This window comes from Lissotriton vulgaris, chromosome 12, assembly GCF_964263255.1.
Source record: "Lissotriton vulgaris chromosome 12, aLisVul1.2, whole genome shotgun sequence".
In the NCBI taxonomy this organism is placed as follows: domain Eukaryota; kingdom Metazoa; phylum Chordata; class Amphibia; order Caudata; family Salamandridae; genus Lissotriton; species Lissotriton vulgaris.
This window is the reverse complement of record NC_141700.1, coordinates 125,949,838-125,972,311: the sequence shown is the minus strand read 5'-3', so window position 1 is coordinate 125,972,311 and position 22,474 is coordinate 125,949,838. Positions and strand designations below refer to the sequence as shown.

General features: G+C 48.5%; 1 protein-coding gene across 1 annotated transcript in view; it reads right to left on the bottom strand.

The window, feature by feature from the left end:
- The window catches only part of LTAP1 (lipid transport auxiliary protein 1), an 87,807-nt gene that overhangs the window by 36,710 nt on the left and 28,623 nt on the right, over positions 1-22,474 (bottom strand). Inside the window, exon 2 of the mRNA XM_086947520.1 lies at positions 1,305-1,406. Within this exon, the coding sequence (XP_086803646.1) occupies positions 1,305-1,406 (102 nt within the window). The remainder of the gene's footprint in view (positions 1-1,304; positions 1,407-22,474) is intronic.

Genomic DNA, 22,474 nt, shown 5'->3' with positions numbered 1-22,474 from the left:
TTTTCAGGGAAAATGTCAAAAACATGCAGATTTTAATAACATACACCCACCCTATTCACATATAACCAAAAGGGCGTCATGAATCCCAAACCAGACAGGTTCTAACACCTCGGGGCCTATGCATTTATTAGAGAAAGCAGTGCAGATGTAAAATTGGCCTCATGTCTTTGGTACATCCAGAGGCAGCAACCTAAACTTTATCTCTTAGGGGACCGATCCTAAGCCTGGTTTGCTCACAGGTCTGGAAAGGGAATCTGAATCTTTTAACAGTTCTCTGTAATAATGTCAATCGACCTCTTCCACAATAATTATACTTAAACATTAGCAAAGGTAATAGGTCTGGCCTCGGCAAGACAGTACTTTAAATTACTGTAACCTGCAGGCACTTTAAACACACAAGGGTGACTAACAAAGTATAAAGAATGGGAGAAAAGTATTGGCAAAGTAAAATATTGGCCCACCAGCGCTGGCACTGAGGGATATAAAGTATAAAACATCTACATTTCTAGTTTATACAGGAGTCAAAGAAGGCAGCATATTGGAACCTTTATCCTGTAATCTATATCTGACAGATATATATTCAGATGTATGTCAAAGTAACGAGCATTCTCCCCAAACTCTGCATGTAGGCTCTACCAGCTACATATAATGCAGAAGGCTTAGTACCCGTATCACGTATGCAAGCTAGATTGCAGCATATCCTTTAAGAAGAAGAGAACAGTGTGAACCTGGATAAGATATGAAATGTAGATAATTAGGCATATTTATTATATATTGGTTGATTATAGAGTTTATTGGCAACATAATGCTCATTTGAAATTGAGAACTAGATCGCCAGGTGTTGTAAACTAACGAATGTAAATGCTCCTCTGCTCCCTCAACCCCCCACCCCCCAAAAAAGCCATACGCTACAAGCTAGTTCAGGAAACAGTCCAGGGTCTCTGATAACTAGAGGCTTTATAAGGATGCAAAATGCTCAAACAGGAACCTTAAATCACAGAGAACCCTGACAAGCCCTTTCATAGTTAAGCAATTGCACGGTTGTTGCCAATGTATTCTTTGAATGAAGTTCCTGTATACTTTAATACGTATTGAGTTATGGATGGAGATGCTGTATCAAATATATTATATACACATACATACACCCCACCTAATACATTTAAGGCTAAGAGGTTTCCTACGGTATCTTAGTTTTCTATGGACAACCTGCTTTTCCTATAACAATTCAACATGATCAATAAATCTGTAAGTTGTAGTGAAACGTGGCCACAAATTAAGAACAGAAATGGCCACTAATCACTCACCTTGGGTGCATTGTGCCCTATCGGAACATGAGGGCCTCGTCGCGACTTCATGGCAAAACGCATAATTTGCCTCTTCACGAAAATAAACAGCAAAACAAATACCTAATCAAAAAGAAAAACATTTTTTGAAACTGAAGGTGGAAAATGAGGGAAGAATAATGGACCCCTCTAAAGAAGGTTTCCATGGAACAAAACGTGGTGACTCCCTAAGATAAAGGAATGTAATTGATCTGAAGGAATGGAACAGTTCTAGAAATAGCTCTCACAGGTCCCCACATTATAGTTGCACTAGAGATAGGTAATTAAATTGCATTTGAGAGACTCACCAACCACAGTGCCTCAAAATAGGCAATCTTAATCCATGATGCTTCAAAGCAGGTCTTTTTACACCAATAGACTTCCCACTGATTACATTTGTATAGGTTTTGGGCTCTCCACAAAGTACTTTTAAATCATGAATAAGGGCTGTGTGCTACCTCATAGTCGGTCAGCAGACAGGAAAAAAACATAGATTTCCATGCTGGCACATTTACTTGACAAATATGATACTACAGGAGAGTATCACCCTATTGTGGACACCCTAAGCTTAAGGTTTATCTCTTACAGAAGAGATCCAGAAAGGTGACAGCATAAGGCCTCATCTGACATCCCTGCCTTCAAAAGAAAAGACTATCTCCCCTGAACATCGGATTTGTTTACCAACAGACTCCACCTCTGGCAAGATCTGGGAGTCTGCACCACTCTGCACCAGACACCCACGGCCCGAGTTAGAGTGACCTAACACCAAAGGAGGTCTCCCCGGTAATCCTGACCCCGAGATCCACTGACCTGCCTCATGCCTCCAGCCGACGCCTGCAGCCTCAAACCGGAAGGCCCCCCAACCGCAACCAGCAGCGGGTAAGAAGATCTGACACTAAAAGGGCCCCCTGCCCCGACTCCCAATGGCCATGGGTAGCCCAACCGACGGTGCCTAACCAATCCCGAGCATCCCAACTTACCTCTCCAAGTGGTGGTCGCACCCAGAAGACCTTCGTCCCAGAGACTGCAGTGTGTTTGCAAACCGGAGACTCCACATTGAAAGCTACTGGGTACCTAATGCCAAAACAGCACTCTGCACCCAGCCTCCCCAGTGCCGTTGAGGGTGTACCTTTTATGCTGGCTTGAACCCCTATTTGCTCTGAGCTCAAGTCCAGAAGCTTTACTCCCACAACCTTGTGGCATGCTCGTGAGCAGCAACCAACCGGAGGCCCCCTACCCCCCAATTGAGTAACATTGGGCCTCAGCACTTTGCACCCGGCAGCCCTAGTGCCGCTGAGGGTGTAACAAGAGTGCATCCTTGACCCTGGGGGACCCCCGAGGGTAACCCCAGAAACCCAACTACCACTACAAAGTACTTACCTCTGAACCGATAACACTATGTTCCAGGCATATGAGCTGCAGATTGTGCACTGTGCATAGGTCGCCGTCTGGTGTTGGGCTCGGATGTTTGCATGTTGTTTTGTCTTCGAGGAGGTCTTGTGGTCGCGGGGTTGGTGGCTCCTCCTTCGGTCGGCGTTGCGCATGGGCTTCGGCTCAATCGTTTGATTGTTTTTTCCCGCCATCGGGTTCGGATGTGACTTGCTGCGTTCCGGAATGGTTATCCAGCCCCCTTCGACGCGCAATCACACTTAACCGACGGGATGGTCTCGATCGCGTGCCTTCGACGCGCACCTCCGACCACTTTCGATAAAACTTAAACGCCTGCGAATCTAGACGTGGGACGTTGGGCCTACCCGCACCGATAGAGATGGACTTTGATGGAACAGACTCCATTTAAGAAATGTCCACCGTGCGGTGCTAAGTTTCCACACCTGGATCTCCATCCCATTTGCAATCTGTGCCTCTCTCCAGAACATCGAGAGGACGATTGGGAGGCATGCCTCTCATTCAAGTCGAAAAAGACTATCGGGGATCGTTGAGCTCGACGCTGCGACAGGCAGCGAGGCACAGGTTCCATTCCGATATCTTCCATCCAGGTCCCTATAAACTTCCGGAGCCAGAACAAGAAGAGATTTCGGACTTCGAAGTAGACGTCTGACGCCGAAGATGACATCACCCCGGCTCAAAGGGACGTGAGTACTGAGACCCCGGCCCTGACTAAGCCCATACCAATGGCTCCAGTAACACCTTCGCCTTCGGGCTCAGGTTCACACCATACAAAAACTTCAAATGCCCGGGCCCGGCACTGAAGGACGAAGAAAAGCCATCCGGCTCCAGCCAACCATCCGGTACCAAGAAACCACCTTCGGCACCGAAAGCTCAGTTGTCCGAGTTGCCATACCCTCTTCCACTGGCACCGGGAAAACATTTGTCACTGAAATCTACAAAAGATCCCTCTGCACCGAAGCAGTCTGATAAAACATCGGCACCTAAATGGCCGAATAAAGCATCAGCAGCTGGATAAGCTACTGGCACCGTAACTGCCGGATAAAACCTCGGGCCCGAAGCACACAGACAGAACCTCGACACCGAAACACACAGAAAAGACTATGGCGTCCAAAACTTCAAAGCCAGGACCATTAAAGGATAAGGCACTGAAAACGTTGAAACCAGGGAATGATGCTGTACCAGACATTGTCCCAAAACATCCAAAAACTGTTTCCAAAGAAAAATCTTCAGTGCCAAGCAAAACTATCGATCAGAGCTTTTCTTTCCCGATCCAAAACAGACTACCATCTTTATTCACCCAAAGACTGGTCACATAGTCACCAAGCTACCTACAAAGAGGAAACCAAAACATTTGTCACAGGCTCCAGTTCCTCCAAAGAAGATTCATATAGCTACTAACACTTCACCTTCACGTTCACCTCCACCACAAGTTAACCCTAATGTAATCATTTCGCCACCACACTCTCCACAAGCAGAGGACAGTGACAATTCACATGGGGATGGGCAGCTAGATGAAGACGTAATGCCATTAGATCCTGATGATTCACCACAGGAACCAGACCCATGGCATGATTATAATACTGACCCTGATCTAACCAATGATCTGGACTTCTACCCCTCAAAAACGATCCCCACCAGAGGACAATGTGAGTTTGGCCCAGCTAATCAATAGGGCATCCACATACCAGAAGGTCAAACTTCATTCAGACCCTGTAGAAGAGGATTTTCTATTGGAGACTTTTGCCCAACCACAAAAATCTACTCATGTCTTACCCATGTTACACGGCCTTCTTAGACACGCTCCTGAAGTGTTCAAAGACCCAGTTAGAGCTAGACAAAAAATATAAAGCAGCTCCCACTGATATATATATATATATATATATATATCTCTCACGGGTCAACTTCCTTTAGATTCACTAGTGGTTGCCAATGCAAGCAAAAGGGCAAGCTCCCAAGGGTCAGGGGAAACACCAACTCCTGACAAAGAATCTAAATTATTAGACGCGTGAGGTAAACGTATGGCGTCTCAAGCTGCAAAGTCCTATATAATAGCAAACACACAAGCCTTTCTAGCACGATATGATAGGGCCCACTATGATGAGCTAGAAATATGAGGAGAAAGCCAATTACCTTATACAAGAAGGGAAGCTCATAACCAATACTTCCATCAAATGTGCACTTGACGCAGCAGATACTGCGTCACGTGCAATAAATACCAGTGTTTTGCTACTCCGACACACCTGGCTCAGGGTATCTGGGTTTAAGCAATGGGTACAAAATACCATTCTAAATCAACCATTTGATCAAGAGCACCTCTTTGGCCCTGCAGTCGATGCATCTTTAGAAAAGATTAATAAAAAGACACGGAGTCCGCAAAGTCAATGGGAGCCTTGCAGTCAACCATCTACCAGAGGCTCCTGTAGTCGCTTCTTTTATAGAGAAGGTTCCAAAACAAATACATCAGAACACCCGTCCTCATCCTATAAAAGTCCTAACCAGGGCTCCTTTTCTAGGGGATACAATAGAGGAGGCTACAGAGGTAACAACAAGGGTAGAGGCAGAGGTAATAACACCCGCAACTCACCTAATAACAAACAGTGACTTCCCTACACTTTACCATGATCATCCCACTCCTGTCGGGGTACGCCTCTCACAGTTTCTACAGGTCTGGAATTCCATCACAACAGACAAATGGGTAAGACAGATTATCCAGTATGGTTATTGCCTGAAACTCACTTCTGCACCTCCCAACATTCCTCCAAGACAGCGTCCAATGTCATTAGAACACCTGGCGCTCCTCAAACAGGAGGTCTTAGCAATGCTACAAAAGGATGCAATAGAGCAAGTTACTCTGCTTTATCAGGGCGCAGGAGTCTATTCCCTTTGTTATGTAATCTCAAAAAAGGACGGCTCTCAGGCCAATACTAGACCTCAGACCGCTCAACTTTTACATTCAATCAGACCACTTCCACATGGTCACTTCACAACAAGTGCTTCCACTACTACAATGAGACTTTCTCTCCACTCTAGATATAAAGGATGCCTACTTCCACGTTCCCATACATCCCGCTCACAGGAAATCTCTCAGGTTTGTGGTAGCTGGTCAACACTTCCAGTTCAAAGTGCTCCCATTTGGAGTCACTACAGCACCCAGGGTTTTCGCCAAATGCCTCGCAGTGGTTGCAGCCCATCTCAGAAGACAACCAATTCATGTTTTCCCTTACCTAGACGATTGGCTCATAGAAGCGAACTCCGACAACAGCTGTGTTCAACATTCACTCCAAACAATACAGTTGCTTCACAGTCCGGGAGTCACAAAATCTAAGCAAATCCCATCTCCAACCGCCCACAATGCAACAATATCTAGGGGCGACGGTGTATACTATCACAGGCCTAGCATATCCCAATCCAGTCAGGATAAATGCTATACAAATCCTAGTTCTAAGATTTCAACCACAACACTCACTACCAGCAAGTGTGTTAATGCAGCTAATAGGAATGATGGCCTCTTGCATTTTTCTCGTTCCTCATGTAAGATTGCAAATGTGCCCATTACAAGAGTGTCTAGCATGTCAGTGGAACCAGGTTCAAGGTCAACTAACAGATCTGGTGTTAGTGGACGACCACACCCATCGCTCTTTGCAGTGATGGACCACAAAAAAACCTTACCAAAAAGGAGGTCGTACCTTGAGCCAGTCCCACAGATAGTGCTAGCAACAGATGCATCGCTCACTGGCTGGGAAGCACATATCCAAAACCATACCGTTCAAGGTTTATGGACCTCTCAACAAAAACAATTCCCATCAACTACCTGGAATCGTTGGCACTCTCTCTAGCGTTGGAGTTTTTTCAACCATAACTGCTAGGCAAAGCTGTCCTAATCCATACAGACAACATAACAGCAAAGTATTACATACAAAATTAGGGAAGGGGGGGGGGGGGCGGGGGGACACACACACTCTAGTTATCCCGTCTAGCACAGAGCATCTGGAGATGGGCCATTCCACGGTAGATATACCTCCTAGCAGAACACCTACCAGGAGTACACAATCAAATAGCGGATCTGCTCAGCCATCAAACACAACAGATCCACGAATGGGAACTTCACCCTCAAGTTCTTCTTCCATTCTTTCACATGTGGGGACAGACATAGATCTGTTCACCACACACCAAAACGCAAAAAGCCCAAGCTTTGCATACAGGTATCTACACCCATTGTACAAAGGCAATGCGCTATGGATGAATTGGTCCGGCAAATTTGCTTATGCTTTTCCGCCTCGCCCACTCATTCATTCCCTTACAATGATCCTAGTTGCTCCAACATGGGCAAAGCAACCATGGGTCACAACTCTGTTGAGACTATCAGTAGTGCCACATCAAAAGCTGCACCTCTCACCCAAGCTTCTCACTCAGAACCATGGATAGATAAGACACCCAGATCCCAATCAGCTCAACCTTGTGATCTGGCCCCTGAAATCCTATAGATCGGCTACCATAACCCCTTGGCCGCGGGGGTAATTACCCTGCTGTGATAGGGGCGCGCACATCACCCTGGTGCTCATGACGAGCTTGGCTCGCCGTGCGGCACGGTGGCGCTGTGCTCATGACGAGATGAGCTAGTCATGACCACACCAGTTTTCGTGGAACGTTCAGCACAGCAGAGGAATTATCCCCACGTGTGAGTTATGACGAGCTCGGCTCGTCATGGGCATGGTGCGGCTGTGCCTCGTGGCGAGCTGAGCTCGTCATGAGCATGGGAGGGGTTAATCTTCCGCCAGACTGTATGAATGTTATCAAAGAAGCTAGGCGCCCTACAACAAGGGCATGCTATGCATCAAAATGGAAGATGGTCGTCATTTATTTCTCACTCCGCAAAACTAACCCACTGGATGCTTCCATTCAAAACATATGTTACCTTTTGCATCTACAACAATGTAACCTAGCGTATACATCTATAAGATTGCATCTAGCTGCCATAGCGGCCTACCTGCAAAACAGACATCTTTGCTTAGATTTCCCGCGATCAAAGCTTTTATTGAAGGACTTAAAAGAATCATTCCACCAAGAGTTCCACCCTCTCCAGGGTGGAATCTCAATATAGTCCTTACCAGACTACTGGGTCCTCAATTTGAACCAAATGTGAACTACTGTTTCTTACTTGGAAAGTAGCACTTTTAGTCGCCATCACATCTCTCAGAAGAGTGAGCGAACTCCAGGCATTAACCATACAAGAACCATTTTTACAAATCCATCATAACAAAGTGGTTCTTAGAACAAACCTAATATTTTTACCCAAAGTGGTATCTGCCTTCTACCTAAACCAGTCTGTTGAACTATCAGTATTCTTCCCTCAACAAGACTCAGTGGCAGAAAGTGCTCTACACACCCTAGATGTCAAAAGAACTTTACTTTACTACATTGAAAGAACGAAATCCTTGAGTAAAACCAAACAACTTTCCGTAGCTTTTTCCCCCCACCTGACAATGTATCGAACCGCTGCTTAGCTCTTCGCGCTTTCATTGCTGAACTGCTGATTTTAAACACCTATTTCCTATACTTTTGGTTATTTCTCCTGGATTTTAAACTAGGGATTCTTTGCCCCTATTACTTGCACTGTAATCGGAACGCACCGCTGTTTGAGCGGGTCCAGTTCCCGGGGTGGGGTTATTTTTCAGCCGCCATCTTGGAGTGGAGTGGTTGTCTGATCAGGCGCCATCATCTGCGAGCGCTCTGGTGCGCAGGAGCTAGTGAGGGACACCTACTTAATGCTCCCCGCCAAGCGCAGCGGTATCGCGAAGCGGACGCGCCTTTGCTTAGCCTGAGTCATGCCAGAGTCCTGCCCGTCTGCGCCCATCCGCGTTGGGACACGTTGGACAGGGCAGGACTCCGGTCTTTGGTTTTGTGGTGGATGCGATGTTCCGTTACTCAAGGGACGCTCGTGTCCATTAGACAGCGTCTCCCGAGATGTGATGTGGCTCGGGTGAGTCCGATGTGTGGCCCTCACCAGTGTGCCTGCGGTAGGTGGTCGCTTGGTGCCCCCGCCCTCCCTCGTTGTATCGGTGAGGATTCTGTTTCTGGAAGTAAACGCTCCCTGCATGAGCTTAGTATTTGGAACTTGAACGTTAGGTCGCTGGTGAAACATTACCAAGATATCTATGATCTTATTGAGAATGAGTCACCTGATATCTTCTGTTTGACTGAGACCTGGCTACAGGAGACTGACACGGCTATTCTTAATTTGGCCTTCCCCTCTGAGTACTCGGTTTACACGCTTAATCGCTCCACTAGAGGTGGGGGAATAGCGCTTGCTGTCAGATCCTGCTACCCCTGTGATTGGAGAGGTCTTAAAAAAAAAAAAAAAATCTCAGGCTGCGAAAGTGCCTCGTTTAAGATCTCCATCACCCCCCATTTCTCCTTTTCTGGCATATTGATTTATCGCCCCCCAGGCAGCGACGTGGCATTCAGGGAGGCACTCCCAGACGCTATTAGCACGATGGCTGTAGGGTGTGCCAATTTCTCTATTCTCGGGGATTTAAATCTCCATTTTGACAATCTGACCGCGCCTGCCGTGAGTAGCACTTTGGCCGATCTTGAGGCCTTTCAACTGTCTCAACTGATCATGTATCCCACACATGTAGGTGGACATACCCTGGACCCCTTCTTCACGAATCTCGCAGAGGCAAGGGTCTCAACCCCTTCCCCCTGGCCTGGACGGATCATTTCTTGGCGACGATCCAGTGCCCACTGTATGAGCACCCTCTTAAATCCACGGTCCAAGTTGTCCCCAGACGACATTGGAATAAATTAAAACTAGAGGATTTTCATTGCCTTTTGTCTGAGGACCCGCTGGGCCAGTTAGACACTGTGGAAACGGGCTATGACCGTTTCTGTGAATGGGTCACCCGGGCCCTTGATTCCCTTATTCCGGTGGCTTTGAGTAAATGCGGATTAAGGGACCCCAGTCCTTGGTATGATGGATCTTTGCGTGCGCTTAAAAGTACGTGTAGACGCGCTGAGAGAGAATGGCGGAAAACTTATGACACCAGTAAAAAAAAGCCCTGTATCTGGCCACAATCAAATCCTACCATCGCGCTGTCTGCAGAGCTCGTGCGGCATTTTATGCTCTTGAATTCCGCAACAGCACTAATCCATCTAAAACCATCTTTAAGGCTCTCAAAGATCTGGTGGCAAAAAAGGCCTCTGTGAATGAAACTTGTTCCACTTCACATTGCGAAACCTTGGCGGCCTTTTTTCTTGAAAAAGTCCAAGCCATCTATCGAGCCTTTCCCACGGCTATGCCCCATGGCGGAGGGCTTCTTAGCCCTCCAGTGCAGGATGTCTTACACTCTCTTCCCTGCCTACCACCTGAAAGCTTCAAGAAACTGGCTCAGCAATTTAAGTCTGGGTCTCCGGCAGACCCTTTAAGGCCGGCTTTGTTTAGAGACCTGGCATCTCTCGACCTCTTGCCGGTCTGTTCCTTGATTAATATCTCGCTTGCATCTGGTTTGGTTCCCGCCAAGTGGAAACAGGCAGTGGTCACGCCTATTTTGAAGAAGCCGCCTCTGGACTCTAGCAAACCGGAGCGCCTCTGGACTCTAGCAAACCGGAGAACTATCGTCAGATATCGCTTCTTCCGTGGCCGGCAAAAGTAGCGGAGGCGCATGTGAACATTGCTCTTTCAGACCAGCTCACGCGGGCCAACATCTTGGACGCCACGCAGAACGGATTCCGAGCTGGGCACAGCACGGAGACAGCCCTCCTCTTCATGGTGGAACACCTGCGCACTGTGCTAGATTCGGGTCAAACGGCGGCGCTTGTTTTATTAGATCTTAGCGCCGCCTTTGACACCGTCTCGCACAGGATTCTTCTGCAGCGCCTGGAGGAAGCTGGCGTCGTTGGCCCTGCTCTTCAGTGGTTCCGCTCTTTTCTTGCGGACCGATCTTTTTGCGTGGCCGTCCCGCCCCATCAGTCTAAATCTTACCCTCTGGATCTTGGGGTCCCTCAGGGATCTTCGCTGAGCCCCACGTTGTTCAATCTTTACGTGAGGCCGCTGGCTGATGTCGTCAAGCAGTGGGGTAGGACTATGGTGTCATACGCTGACGACACTCAGCTGGCGTTCACGCTCAGCGGGGATTCTTGTTTGGATGCCTCAAGATTCCAGAATGGACTTCGGGCAGTTGCCAGCTGGATGAACTCCAACTGTCTCCAGTTGAACGCAAAAAAGACAGAAATCATGATCGGCAAGCAAGCGGAACTCTGGGGCGATATGTGGTGGCCTTCAGAGCTTGGTCCCACCCGACTCCGGTCACGGAGATAAAAAATCTCGGGGGGTGGTTAGATCATGCCCTTAGCTTTGTCTGCCACACAAAGAGAACTGCTGCTTGTTGTTTCGGTATCCTGCGTGACCGGTGTTAAAATTTGTTGGCGCCTCGACAAGGCAGCTTGTGGTGCAGGCGACGGTGATTTCTCAGCTCTATTATGCCAGCTCCCTCTTGGTAGGGATAAACCAGGCCGAAATCACTCGTCTACAACGTGTGCAAAACGCGGCCGCTAGAGCAGTCGTGGGCTTACCCAGGTTCTGCTCCGCTGCCAACACTTGGCGCTCTCTTCATTGGCTGCCAATTAAGCAGAGGATTCAATTTAAAGTGCTCGGTTCGTCCCACACGATCCTCAAGGGCTCTCCTCCCCAGATTCTTCTGAATCTCTTGTCTCCCTATGTTTCGGCCCACCCTCTACGTTCGTCGGACCTTGAACTTGCAGTAGTCCCCCGGTTCAAGCGTAGCCGTGCTGGCGGCCGCTCATTTTGGGAAACGTGCTGCGGCCCTGTGGAATTCCCTTCCTTTAAAGATTCGTGCCCTTGATGATCTTTTCTCATTTCGCCGTTAAGACCTTTCTATTTCCTTAAATCGTTTTACCCTCAGTTTGCCACCTTTTAAGCTGTGTTCTGTTGTTACCTTGTCAGGCGCCAGGACGATCCTTTGCTGGAGCAGCTGTGCGCGTAATAAATGCTCATAACATAACATAACATAACCTCATACGGGCAATCCTATATCTAAAACGGAAATTGCAAGGTGGATTGTAAAATGCATACAAATATACTACCTTAAAGCCAAACACACATTAACCATTCCCCCTAAAGCTCATCCTACACGTAAACTAGGGGCATCAGCGACCTCAACGTAGATGTTCTCTACATCACAGAGACATGGACCGATGAGGCATCTGCCCCTGACTACGTAACGGCAGTTCCCCCAGGCTATAGTGCCTATCGGCAGGACAGGCCCAAAGGAAAAGGAGGTGGGATAGCCATTTTAGCACGAGACCAATTCGAGGTCCGCTTCTCACAGATTCCCACTATCTCATGCGAAGCTATGCATTTTAATATAAAATTGTCTTCCACCTATAACTTCAAGGGAATACTTCTTTATAGACCCCCTGGGACCAGATCTGCGTTCCTTGCTAATCTGAGCAATATCACTGAGTCTATAGTCACATAAGACTCCATTACTATTATGGGCGACTTCAACTTCTATCTGGAGCAACTCAGTGATAGGGATACCACTACCCACTACCCTTATATCAGATCTTGAAACAATGGGCCTCAGACAATTGGTCACGACCCCTACCCATCAGGCAGGCCACACGCTGGATGGAATTTTTACTAATGTGGAAGGACTGTGCATAACCTCGGTTCTCCCGATGACATGGACAGACCACTCAGTCATTCTTAGCAGCCTCACCACTAAAGGTCCGCTGAGAAAAAAGGCTGTTCTTTCAGAAACCGGCTCGTTCAAAGCATGGAAGGACATTAACCCTAATGACCTATCATTGCTCCTAAATAACACTAGCCCGGAACTATCCACCAATCCCAATATCGCAACCAACCAATTCCAGAAATGGCTGGGCGAAGCCACGACTCAGCTGGCACCGACCAAATCCCTCTCCAGAAACAGAAATTTGCCTAAAGCTCAGTGGTATACAAAAGAATTCAAAATCCAAAAACAATTAACTAGGAACAGGGAAAGGCACTGGCGAAGAACCTACGACAGCGAAAATAAGGAAAAATACAAAAAAGCTCTTGCCACTTATAAAGCAATGATAATAGCAGCAAAAAAACATTTTTTCACACTCCACATAGAGACTGCGAAAAACTCCAGCAAACAGTTATATAACTTCGCCAAAACTCTCTCTGGAAATACCCCGGATCTTAATCCACCCCCATCACAAGTATTATGTGATGCCTTATCGGAGTTCTTTTTCGCAAAGGTCAATGATATTTACCAAACCTTTAACTCAGACCCGGCCAGCAGTGGTGCTACTAATCCCATGATCACTCCAACAAGCATTTGCAATGCAATGGTCTCGGCATCATTAAAGGTAGAGCTATTGGCATTGCTCATGACATTTTTTTTTCTTTAAATCAAAAATAAATGGCATTGTCATTAACATTGCCAATACACAGCACTCTGCACTCAACAGCACACAATGCTCTGCGCACTCACTACTCACTACTCTGCGCACTCACTACTCACTGCTCTGCGCACTCACTACTCACTACTCTGCGCACTCACTACTCACTACTCTGCGCACTCACTACTCACTACTCTGCGCACTCACTACTCACTACTCTGCGCACTCACTACTCTGCGCACTCACTACTCTGCGCACTCACTACTCTGCGCACTCACTACTCTGCGCACTCACTACTCTGCGCACTCACTACTCTGCGCACTCACTACTCTGCGCACTCACTACTCTGCGCACTCACTACTCTGCGCACTCACTACTCTGCGCACTCACTACTCTGCGCACTCACTACTCTGCGCACTCACTACTCTGCGCACTCACTACTCTGCGCACTCACTACTCTGCGCACTCACTACTCTGCGCACTCACTACTCTGCGCACTCACTACTCTGCGCACTCACTACTCTGCGCACTCACTACTCTGCGCACTCACTACTCTGCGCACTCACTACTCTGCGCACTCACTACTCTGCGCACTCACTACTCTGCGCACTCACTACTCTGCACTCACTACTCTGCATTACCACTCTGCACTCACTACATTACCACTCTGCACTCACTACATTACCACTCTGCACTCACTACATTACCACTCTGCACTCACTACTCTGCACTCACTACTCTGCACTCACTACTCTGCACTCACTACTCTGCACTCACTACTCTGCACTCACTACTCTGCACTCACTACTCTGCACTCACTACTCTGCACTCACTACTCTGCACTCACTACTCTGCACTCACTACTCTGCACTCACTACTCTGCACTCACTACTCTGCACTCACTACTCTGCACTCACTACTCTGCACTCACTACTCTGCATTACCACTCTGCACTCACTACATTACCACTCTGCACTCACTCTGCACTCATTTAATAGGTCTCACCGTTTTCTGCATACTTTTGTGAGAGTGTTCTATTTCCTTGTCACTATTTCGTTCCATACTTCGTCTTTTGTTTGTAAAATTCTGGTACATTTCCTGTTTGTCTCCAATGCCGTCGTTTTGTTTAGTATGCAAATTCTTCTTTCAAAGAGATCTTTTAAAAGTTTACATCATAAAAACGTCTCGCAAAACATAATTACAGGCCGCCTGTCACATTACACAGTAGGAGGCACTTTAAATATAGAATTGAGTATGCCCCCGGAATGCCGCCGCGGCCGCCCCGGAAGTCAGGCACGGTCGCCTGTGACGGGGGCGGGGCCACATCCAGACCGGAAGAGGAGGCAGGCGGAGTGAAATGCGTCTCGCGCCGGGGGCTCCTGTGAGCGGTGTGGAGCCCCGGGGCCGCGCCAGCAGGAGGTTGGACGCCGCGTGCTGAGCAGAGTCCCCGACATTGGCCAGGTAAGTTCAAAAAAAGGCTGGGGGGGGCTTGGTGCACTTGTGTGCGTGTGTGTGTGCGTGTATGCTCGTGTGTGTATGTATGCGTGCGACGGTGACGGCGGGGGAGGGAGGGGGGCCTCGGTGCACGTGTGTGTGTGTGTGCGCGCGTGTGTGTGTATGTGTCAGGGGGGGTGTCTCTGTATGTATGTGAGTGCGTGCGTGCATGGGCGCGTGTGTGTGTGTATGCGCATGGGGTGCTTGCGCTTCCCAGGAGACAGCGCCTGGCCACAGCGCGCGTTCCAGTTACAAATCGCCTCGAAGGATGCGCGTGGCCGACACTGTCTCCTGGGAAGCATAGTCGCTGACAAAAGATCACGGCGGAGACGCGCTTCCGCGCGTTGACGCCGAGACCTAAAAACTACCATGACCAGTTTTAAACCGCTCACCACCGACCAAATCAAGAGCATAGTAACCTCGATTAAAGCAGGTTCTGCACTGGATCCATGCCCAACCTCTGTGATCGCTACGGTGCCAGACACAGTTATCCCCATTATTACCTGTGTCTGTAACACAATATTGACATCTGGAATTTATCCCGATTCACTAAAAAACACACTGATCAAACCCCTGCTCAAAAAGCCCGGTCTAGATAAAGGTGAATTAAAAAACTACTGCCCCATAGCGAGCCTCCCTTTTCTAGCCAAAGTCACAGAAAAGGCTATGAATCAGCAGCTATCGGCCTACATTGAAAGTCACAACCTGCTGGATGACTCAGTTCGGTTTCCGTAAACATCATGGTACGGAAACCGCCCTCATCAAAGCAGCTGATGACATAAGAGTCATCCGTGATCAAGGAGGAACAGCCTTGCTTGTTCTCCTTGATCTATCAGCAGCCTTCGACACGGTTGACCACAAGATCTTGGTCGACCGTGTCGAAAGGATGGGCATTCAGCTTACTGCTAGGGACCTACTTGCTTCCTTCCTAGCCAACAGAACCCAGGCGGTTACATTGGGCCCCTTCCAATCAGCTGATCTGTCGTTACCGTGTGGGGTTCCCCAAGGCTCATCCCTAAGTCCGACACTATTTAATATATATGTGTCGGACCTTGCCAGTGTCATCAAGGCATATGGGATGAGCCTGACCTCATACGCAGACGACACTCAACTGGTGTTGGCCATAAAGGGTGATGGACAGGAGGTGGCAGAGAGATTCCAAAGAGGGATGACTGCTATCGGCGAGTGGATGGCAAAAAATTGCCTTAAACTCAACTCCGATAAAACGGAGGTGGTTATCTTTGGTAACCTTTTTCCAGTATGGTCTGCAGCCTGGTGGCCACCGGCCCTAGGTACTCCTCCTTGCCCCACAGTCAAAGTCCAAAACCTAGGAGTAACATTCGATGACCAGCTTAATCTCATGGCCCACGCAAATAAGGTGGCAACCAACGCCCATTTCAAGCTCAGAATGGTAAGAAAAATCCTACCTTATCTACCAGACTCAGCAGCTAAAACGTTAGTCACCTCTCTGGTTTTGACATCGCTGGATTACTGTAATGGCCTTCTGCTCAACGCACAAAACAGAGTTACTAAAAAGTTGCAGACCGTGCAGAACGCGGCAGCACGCATACTGTCCAAAAAACAAAAATTTGCACCTATCTCGGACACTCTGAAAAGCTACCACTGGCTTACCATCCATAACAGGGTGAAATTTAAATCATTATGCATAGTCTACAAAACACTACAGGACCAAGGACCCCGCTTCCTCAAAGAGCAACTGATTCCCTATAACCCGCCTAGAACACTACGATCTACCTCACTCAACCAACTAGTGGTTCATCGTAGCAGAACAGTCTCTTGGGGTGACCGCTGCTTCTCAATTGCAGCCCCTAAACTTTGGAATACCTTACCAAACCACATAAAAACAAGCCCCTCACTCCTTCAGTTTAGAAAAAAAACTGAAGACCTGGTTATTTAATCAATAAAGTCATGCCTCTGGACAACCGGATCAGGGAGAGACATCACTGCATTTTAGCGCCGAGACGCCCACGGGTAATTGTACGCGCTTTATAAGTGTCATTAATAATAATAATAATAAATGGCATTCTTAGGAAACATCCCCCTAGATGACATATGTAAAGCAGCAACTTGGGCCACACCACACACACCTTCACAAAACACTATTGTGTAGATGTGCAAGCAAAACAACAAGCTAGTGTGGGCCAGGTTGCATTAAAAATACTTTTTCAAACCACTGCAACAGATACAGGTAGCCACTGCTAAGGAGGTTACTGCTATATAGTCTATGCATAGTGTAAAATCTGCAGCTTACCAGTATGCATCTGTTCTTGTAACACTGCAGAGTTGTACACGACCACCCTTCTCCCTGTATACCTCTATCTGATCCAGTATTATCTTAAGTAGATACGTCACGCATGGACATCTTTATATTTATCACTACTGTGAGAAAGTGCCATCTTTCTTGCATTGGTATGCCCCCACTTTTTTCTGACTGTTGATGTGCTTTGACTGAGTGTGCCCTGGGCTCCTGCCAACCAGGTACCCAGGGCCTGTGTTCCTTCCCTAAAACTGTGGTGCAACTAAAAGCCAATTGACATCTCTGGCCACCTGTCAGCCCCTCGTAAATAGCACCCTAGGTACCCAGGGCCTGGGGACCAGAGAAGACCCCCGAGGGCTGCAGCAATTATTCTGCCACCCTCAGCGGCCATGTACCCTGACAGACACTCAGCCTGCAAAGGCAGTGTGTGGGTAAGTACAGAACCAAACAAAGAGGACATGGCACACATCCCTGTGTGCCATGCCCACAGAACCCACTGCCCTGCCATACTTTAGTCACCCCCCTAGCTGGGTGCCCTATGCCAGATGTGTGGGCACAGGTGCATGAGCCCTGTGCCCCGACAGTACCCAGGGCCATTCCTGGGCACTGTAAGTGCAGTGATGCCATTAAGAGTATATGGTGCTGGGAGGGTGTCATTACGAACTCCACAGCACCATAATGGCCACACTGAAGACGGACAAGTTTGGTACCAGACTTCTCAGCACATTAAACCTGCACTGATGCCAGTGTGGGATTTAATGTAAAATGCACCAGAGGGCATCTTAGAGATGCCCCCTGAAAACCTAGCCTACAATACACGTCTGGGCTGAGTGGCTGCAGGGGCTGCCACACAGCAGACATGTTGCTGGACCCCTGGGTGGAGAGCCCCCGCTCTCCTGGGCCTGCTACAATGCACATCACACAGGGGACCCCTCCGACCGCGACCAGCAGGAGGCAGCAGGTGGTAAGATTTCCCGACCTCAAAAGACACCCCTGCACCCGGCGCCCCACGGCACCCTGTGCCCAACTCCTGGGTGCCTACCTATCCTCCAAGATCCCAACTTACCACTTGAAATGTTGGTCGCTCCAGAAGATCCTTCCTCCCCGAGCCTGCAGCCTTTGTTTCCTTTTCCAGTTCCTCATTGAACAACATTGATCGTCCGACGGCTCAAAAGCATCCTGCACCCAGCCACCCGAGTGCCCCTAGCATTGCAACCTGTACCCTATCCTACTTCCTACAATTGCACTGAGCAAGTGACCAGGAGCCCAGCTCCCACAGCCGCGTGGCCTGCTAGCCAGCAGCCACCGACCGGAGGCCCCCTTTCCCTCATTGGGCCTAACTACCTCTGCACCCGGCCACCCCTGTGAACCAACTGTACTTACCTGACCCTGGGGGACCCCCGAGTCTATGCTCAAAACCCTAACTTCAGTGTGAAAAAAAGTGTCGAATATAATATCACCAGGGAGGCAACGGTAATTATGAAGCACACAAATTTTAAAAAGAAATAACAAAATGTTATATTTATTAGGTATATATACTCAAGTTAAAAACATTAAAATTCATAACACATATGTGTTATGAATTTTAATGTTTTTAACTTGAGTATATATACCTAATAAATATAACATTTTGTTATTTCTTTTTAAAATTTGTGTGCTTCATAATTACCGTTGCCTCCCTGGTGATATTATATTCGACACTTTTTTTCACACTGTTCTTTTTCCCTGTCAAACATATTCTGTTGCCTTAGCAGGGGGTCCTTGTTATTTACGCCAAAACCCTAACTTCACCAGCCAAGTGCTCAGCTGGAAACCGATAACTCACTTACCTGCCATTGAATAACTGACTGGGTTGACTCGAAAAATCTTCTAAGTGTGAAGTTTGGGAAAATAAAAATATTTATATAAAATCAACCGAATTCCGAAGTACTCACCTGTGATCAGGGGAGAAGCCAGTACTGTACCTTGTAGCCCAGAACTGAACCGCAAAAGTAATCCTAACCGGGTTCACTAGTAATCTGCATTTTCTCCATAGGAATCCATTGTCTGCTTTTCTATGAAATTTGTTTTAAGTGTCTGCTTTTGAAAATGTGAAATATTCTGTAAAAGTCATACAAAATACTGAAACGCAATTACTCACCTGTTTTTAGTTGAGACCCTAGTACTGGACCCAGGAGCCCAGTACTGGATTACAAAAGTAACGAGATCATACTTTACCTGCAGTTTCCGGCCTCGTGGCTGCAGGAGGACGGGTGCGGCGATCTGTGCATGGTGAGCAACTCTGCAGCTTTGCATGCCAAGAACAGACGCATACAGGTAAGTAGCATTTTCCTTTCTCCCATAGGATAACATTGACTGTTTTTCTATGAAAAGTTTGAAGTGTGGAGTTGGTAAATCTATAAAAGTCTTTAAAACTGTAACCAAATACCAAAAACGCTTTTACTTACCTGTTTACAGAAAATGTCCGAGTGCAATATCCAGGTATACTGCACTGTGTAAGAAAATAATCTGTAAAGTAATCTACTTGACATTCTATTGAAAAGCCAATACAAAGTATATGTACAATATTTCAAAGCATTGCATTACTAGTAGTTCTACTGTAATTAAACCAAACGGCAGCACTACAGCTCTAGTGGTGCTGTCGGCCAACGGCAGACGCAGCCCCGCCCACCCTTTAGAACGCCCTCACAGCGGCAGAAAAACCGCAGCGGTCAAGGCGTTCATACAATTCAAACTGCATTATTAATACAACGTATAAATCACTTGCCTGTGCCAGGCTTGCTTGGTTCTAGGATATAAAATAACTAAAATAATTTTTTTATACAAAACCAATTGGTCTGAAGTTTAGTCTCTGAGTGTATGATATTTGCTGACTGAGTGTTTACAACAAATGCCTAACAATACCCTCTGATAAAGCCTTACTGTTCGACCACACTACCACAAATAGATAGTAAGGTGCTAGCTACTTTTACCTCCTGCCTACCTATGGGGTTCCACTGGACTCTGTGCACACTACACTAATCCTGATGGGTTCCAGAGTAGCGTGCTACTTACGCTTCAAAACCCAATCAGGGGTAGCAGGCGCTATATAAATACAAACCTCTTTCCCTCTTCTATTCTGTCACCTACCCTTCTCTACCCAAATAACTGAATAACATATCCACTAATCAAATTACTTCATATTTTACTATACTAATTTTCAACACTAATCCTTTATGGGTTCCGGAATGGCGTGCTACTCGCCAGAAAAGCGCTTCAACACCCATCAGGGGTAACAAGTCAAGTGCTATATGAATGCAAACCTTTCTTCCCCTTTTATCCCTCCGCTATCCTTCTCACTCCAAATAACTGACTAATATCCACCACTGAAATAACTTCATATTTTACCATATTAATTCACCACTAATCCTTTATGGGCTTCCTGAATAGCGTGCGTCAACACCCCATCAGGGGTAACAAGCGCTATATAAATTCCAACCTTTTTCCTCCTCTTTCCTTCTGCTAGAATTTAAATTCCAAATAACTGACTAACCTATCCACCACTTAAAATGTACTTGCATGTTTCACTATACCAATTCAACACTAATTCTCTATGGGTCCGGGAGTAGCGTGCTACTTGCCGAAAAAGCGCTTTGACGCCCCGTCAAAGCTAGTAAGCGCTATATAAATGCAATTACAATATGCATAATCATCAAATTATGACAGATTGGCAAGACAATACAAATGTATCACTGGAAAATGCGTTGAAGGACCTTGCTGCTATTAAAAATTTAAATCCAGGGGTGGGGCCAATGCGTAAAGATGGTGGTTGCACTTTAAGAGTTCTCCGGACCCCACCATCATCCGCGTCGAAATCCGCCGCCATCAGTGCCCCTACTGCTCCCCTGCTGTGCCTACTGCTGTGGAGTGCCCTACGCGGAGAAACAACTCGCAGAGTTACCTGCTATGGGGATAATTCGCCCTGCGCTCCGGCCTGCTGGCTCCCAAGATGGCGGCACCAGTTTCTTGAGCCTCGCCGCTCTAGCCTCGCTCTCTTGCTCCGACTCCCCCAGCCGGTTGTCGGAGCCCCTCCGGTGCGGTGCACTGTCGGACTGAGCGGTGCCTGGCCCGGTCACGAAGGGGGTTGGGCAGTTTGGCGCTCTGATCGTGGAGACGGCCCTCCCTCCCTCCCCGAGATCTGCCACCCATCCTCCCGCTCTGGGCCTGGGTTTGACTCCAGTCTGGCCATACGCTTGCAGTCTTGAAGAGGGGTGCAACCCGGAGGCGGGATTGGTGTCAGCTGCACTTGGGACCGGGAAAGCGGGATCTGCACGAGCTGTTCCCGATGCTCCCAAAGCCTGGGGGGGAGGGGGGGGGGGGGGCGGACTCTTCCAGGCAGGATTGTCAGGTCTGGGTTCCTGATTCCCACCCTCGCTGCCACAGTCCCGGGACCTCTCATCCTTCGGGAGCGCTGCAGGGGTGGCCTGCCCGGCAATCGGCAGGTCTCCTGCCTCATGTCCAGTGGCGGAACCCTGCTGAATGGAGGTGGGTGAATGCACACCATCTGTGACGGGGGTGTGCGGGGGGGGGGGGGGGTGAGGGAGGGAGGGAAAGAGTGTCCTGGCCTGGGCCCCCCCAACTGGAGCCAGAGTTGCCGCACTCTGCCTCGCCCACGGATTCTGTGACGACCTCCCATTGAGGCCTGGCCCACTTTATCGACACACATCGCATTTGCTCCCTCCTGGCCCTTTGCACACCTGGGTGGCTCATTGAACTATTGATCAAAACGCTTGCCCCTCTGCTGGTTGGGGCCTCACGGGACTTGGCTTTACGGACCAGACAGGTGCTTTAACCTGCTTACTGGGAGGTGAAGCCAGCCGCACATATCGAGTGGCGTGGGGTCCTGGGTGTGGGTCCCCTCCACAGTTCCCTATCCTCTGCCTTAGTTCTGGAACATCCCAGGTGCAAAAAGTCACTGACTGGAGGGTGGATTCGGCCGAATTTGTCGAGCTGCGTGGGGATCTGGAGGTGGGCCCCCTCCATCGCTCCTTATCCTTGACCCCTGCCCTGCAGTATCCCCAATGATGGGCCTTCGTCAGTAAGGCTTACGCAGCTGGCTCTGTGGCTCCTACACCAATAGCGCTCTCACCATCGTGGGCAGTATCAGCTGCACACAGAGTCGCATGGAGTCGTCAACACCGCCCCCCCCCCCCCCCCCCCCCGCTTTGAGGGCCCTGCTGGCCCCAATCGCATGAACCCGTTCTTCCAGTCCTGGGCTACGACTACACCTACACCTCACCGGGGACCTGCTGGGGAAGGCGAACCGGCCGCATTCATCGAGCAGCCCAAGACCTGGACTCCCTCCACAGTCCCCCCGCCTCACCTTGGATGGGCGGCACCCTCTCCGGGCTGGGTGAGCCTTTAATCTTCTTGGATCGGCTGCCGCTTCCGGCGGTGGGGTGTCCAGACCTGCTTTAGCCTGTGCCTGGCGTTAGCAGGTTTGCACGGGGGATGGGTCCATTGCCTGGGCTGGAGTATCGATGACTTGGGCACTGGGCCTCCGCCGCCGGGGGCCTTCTGC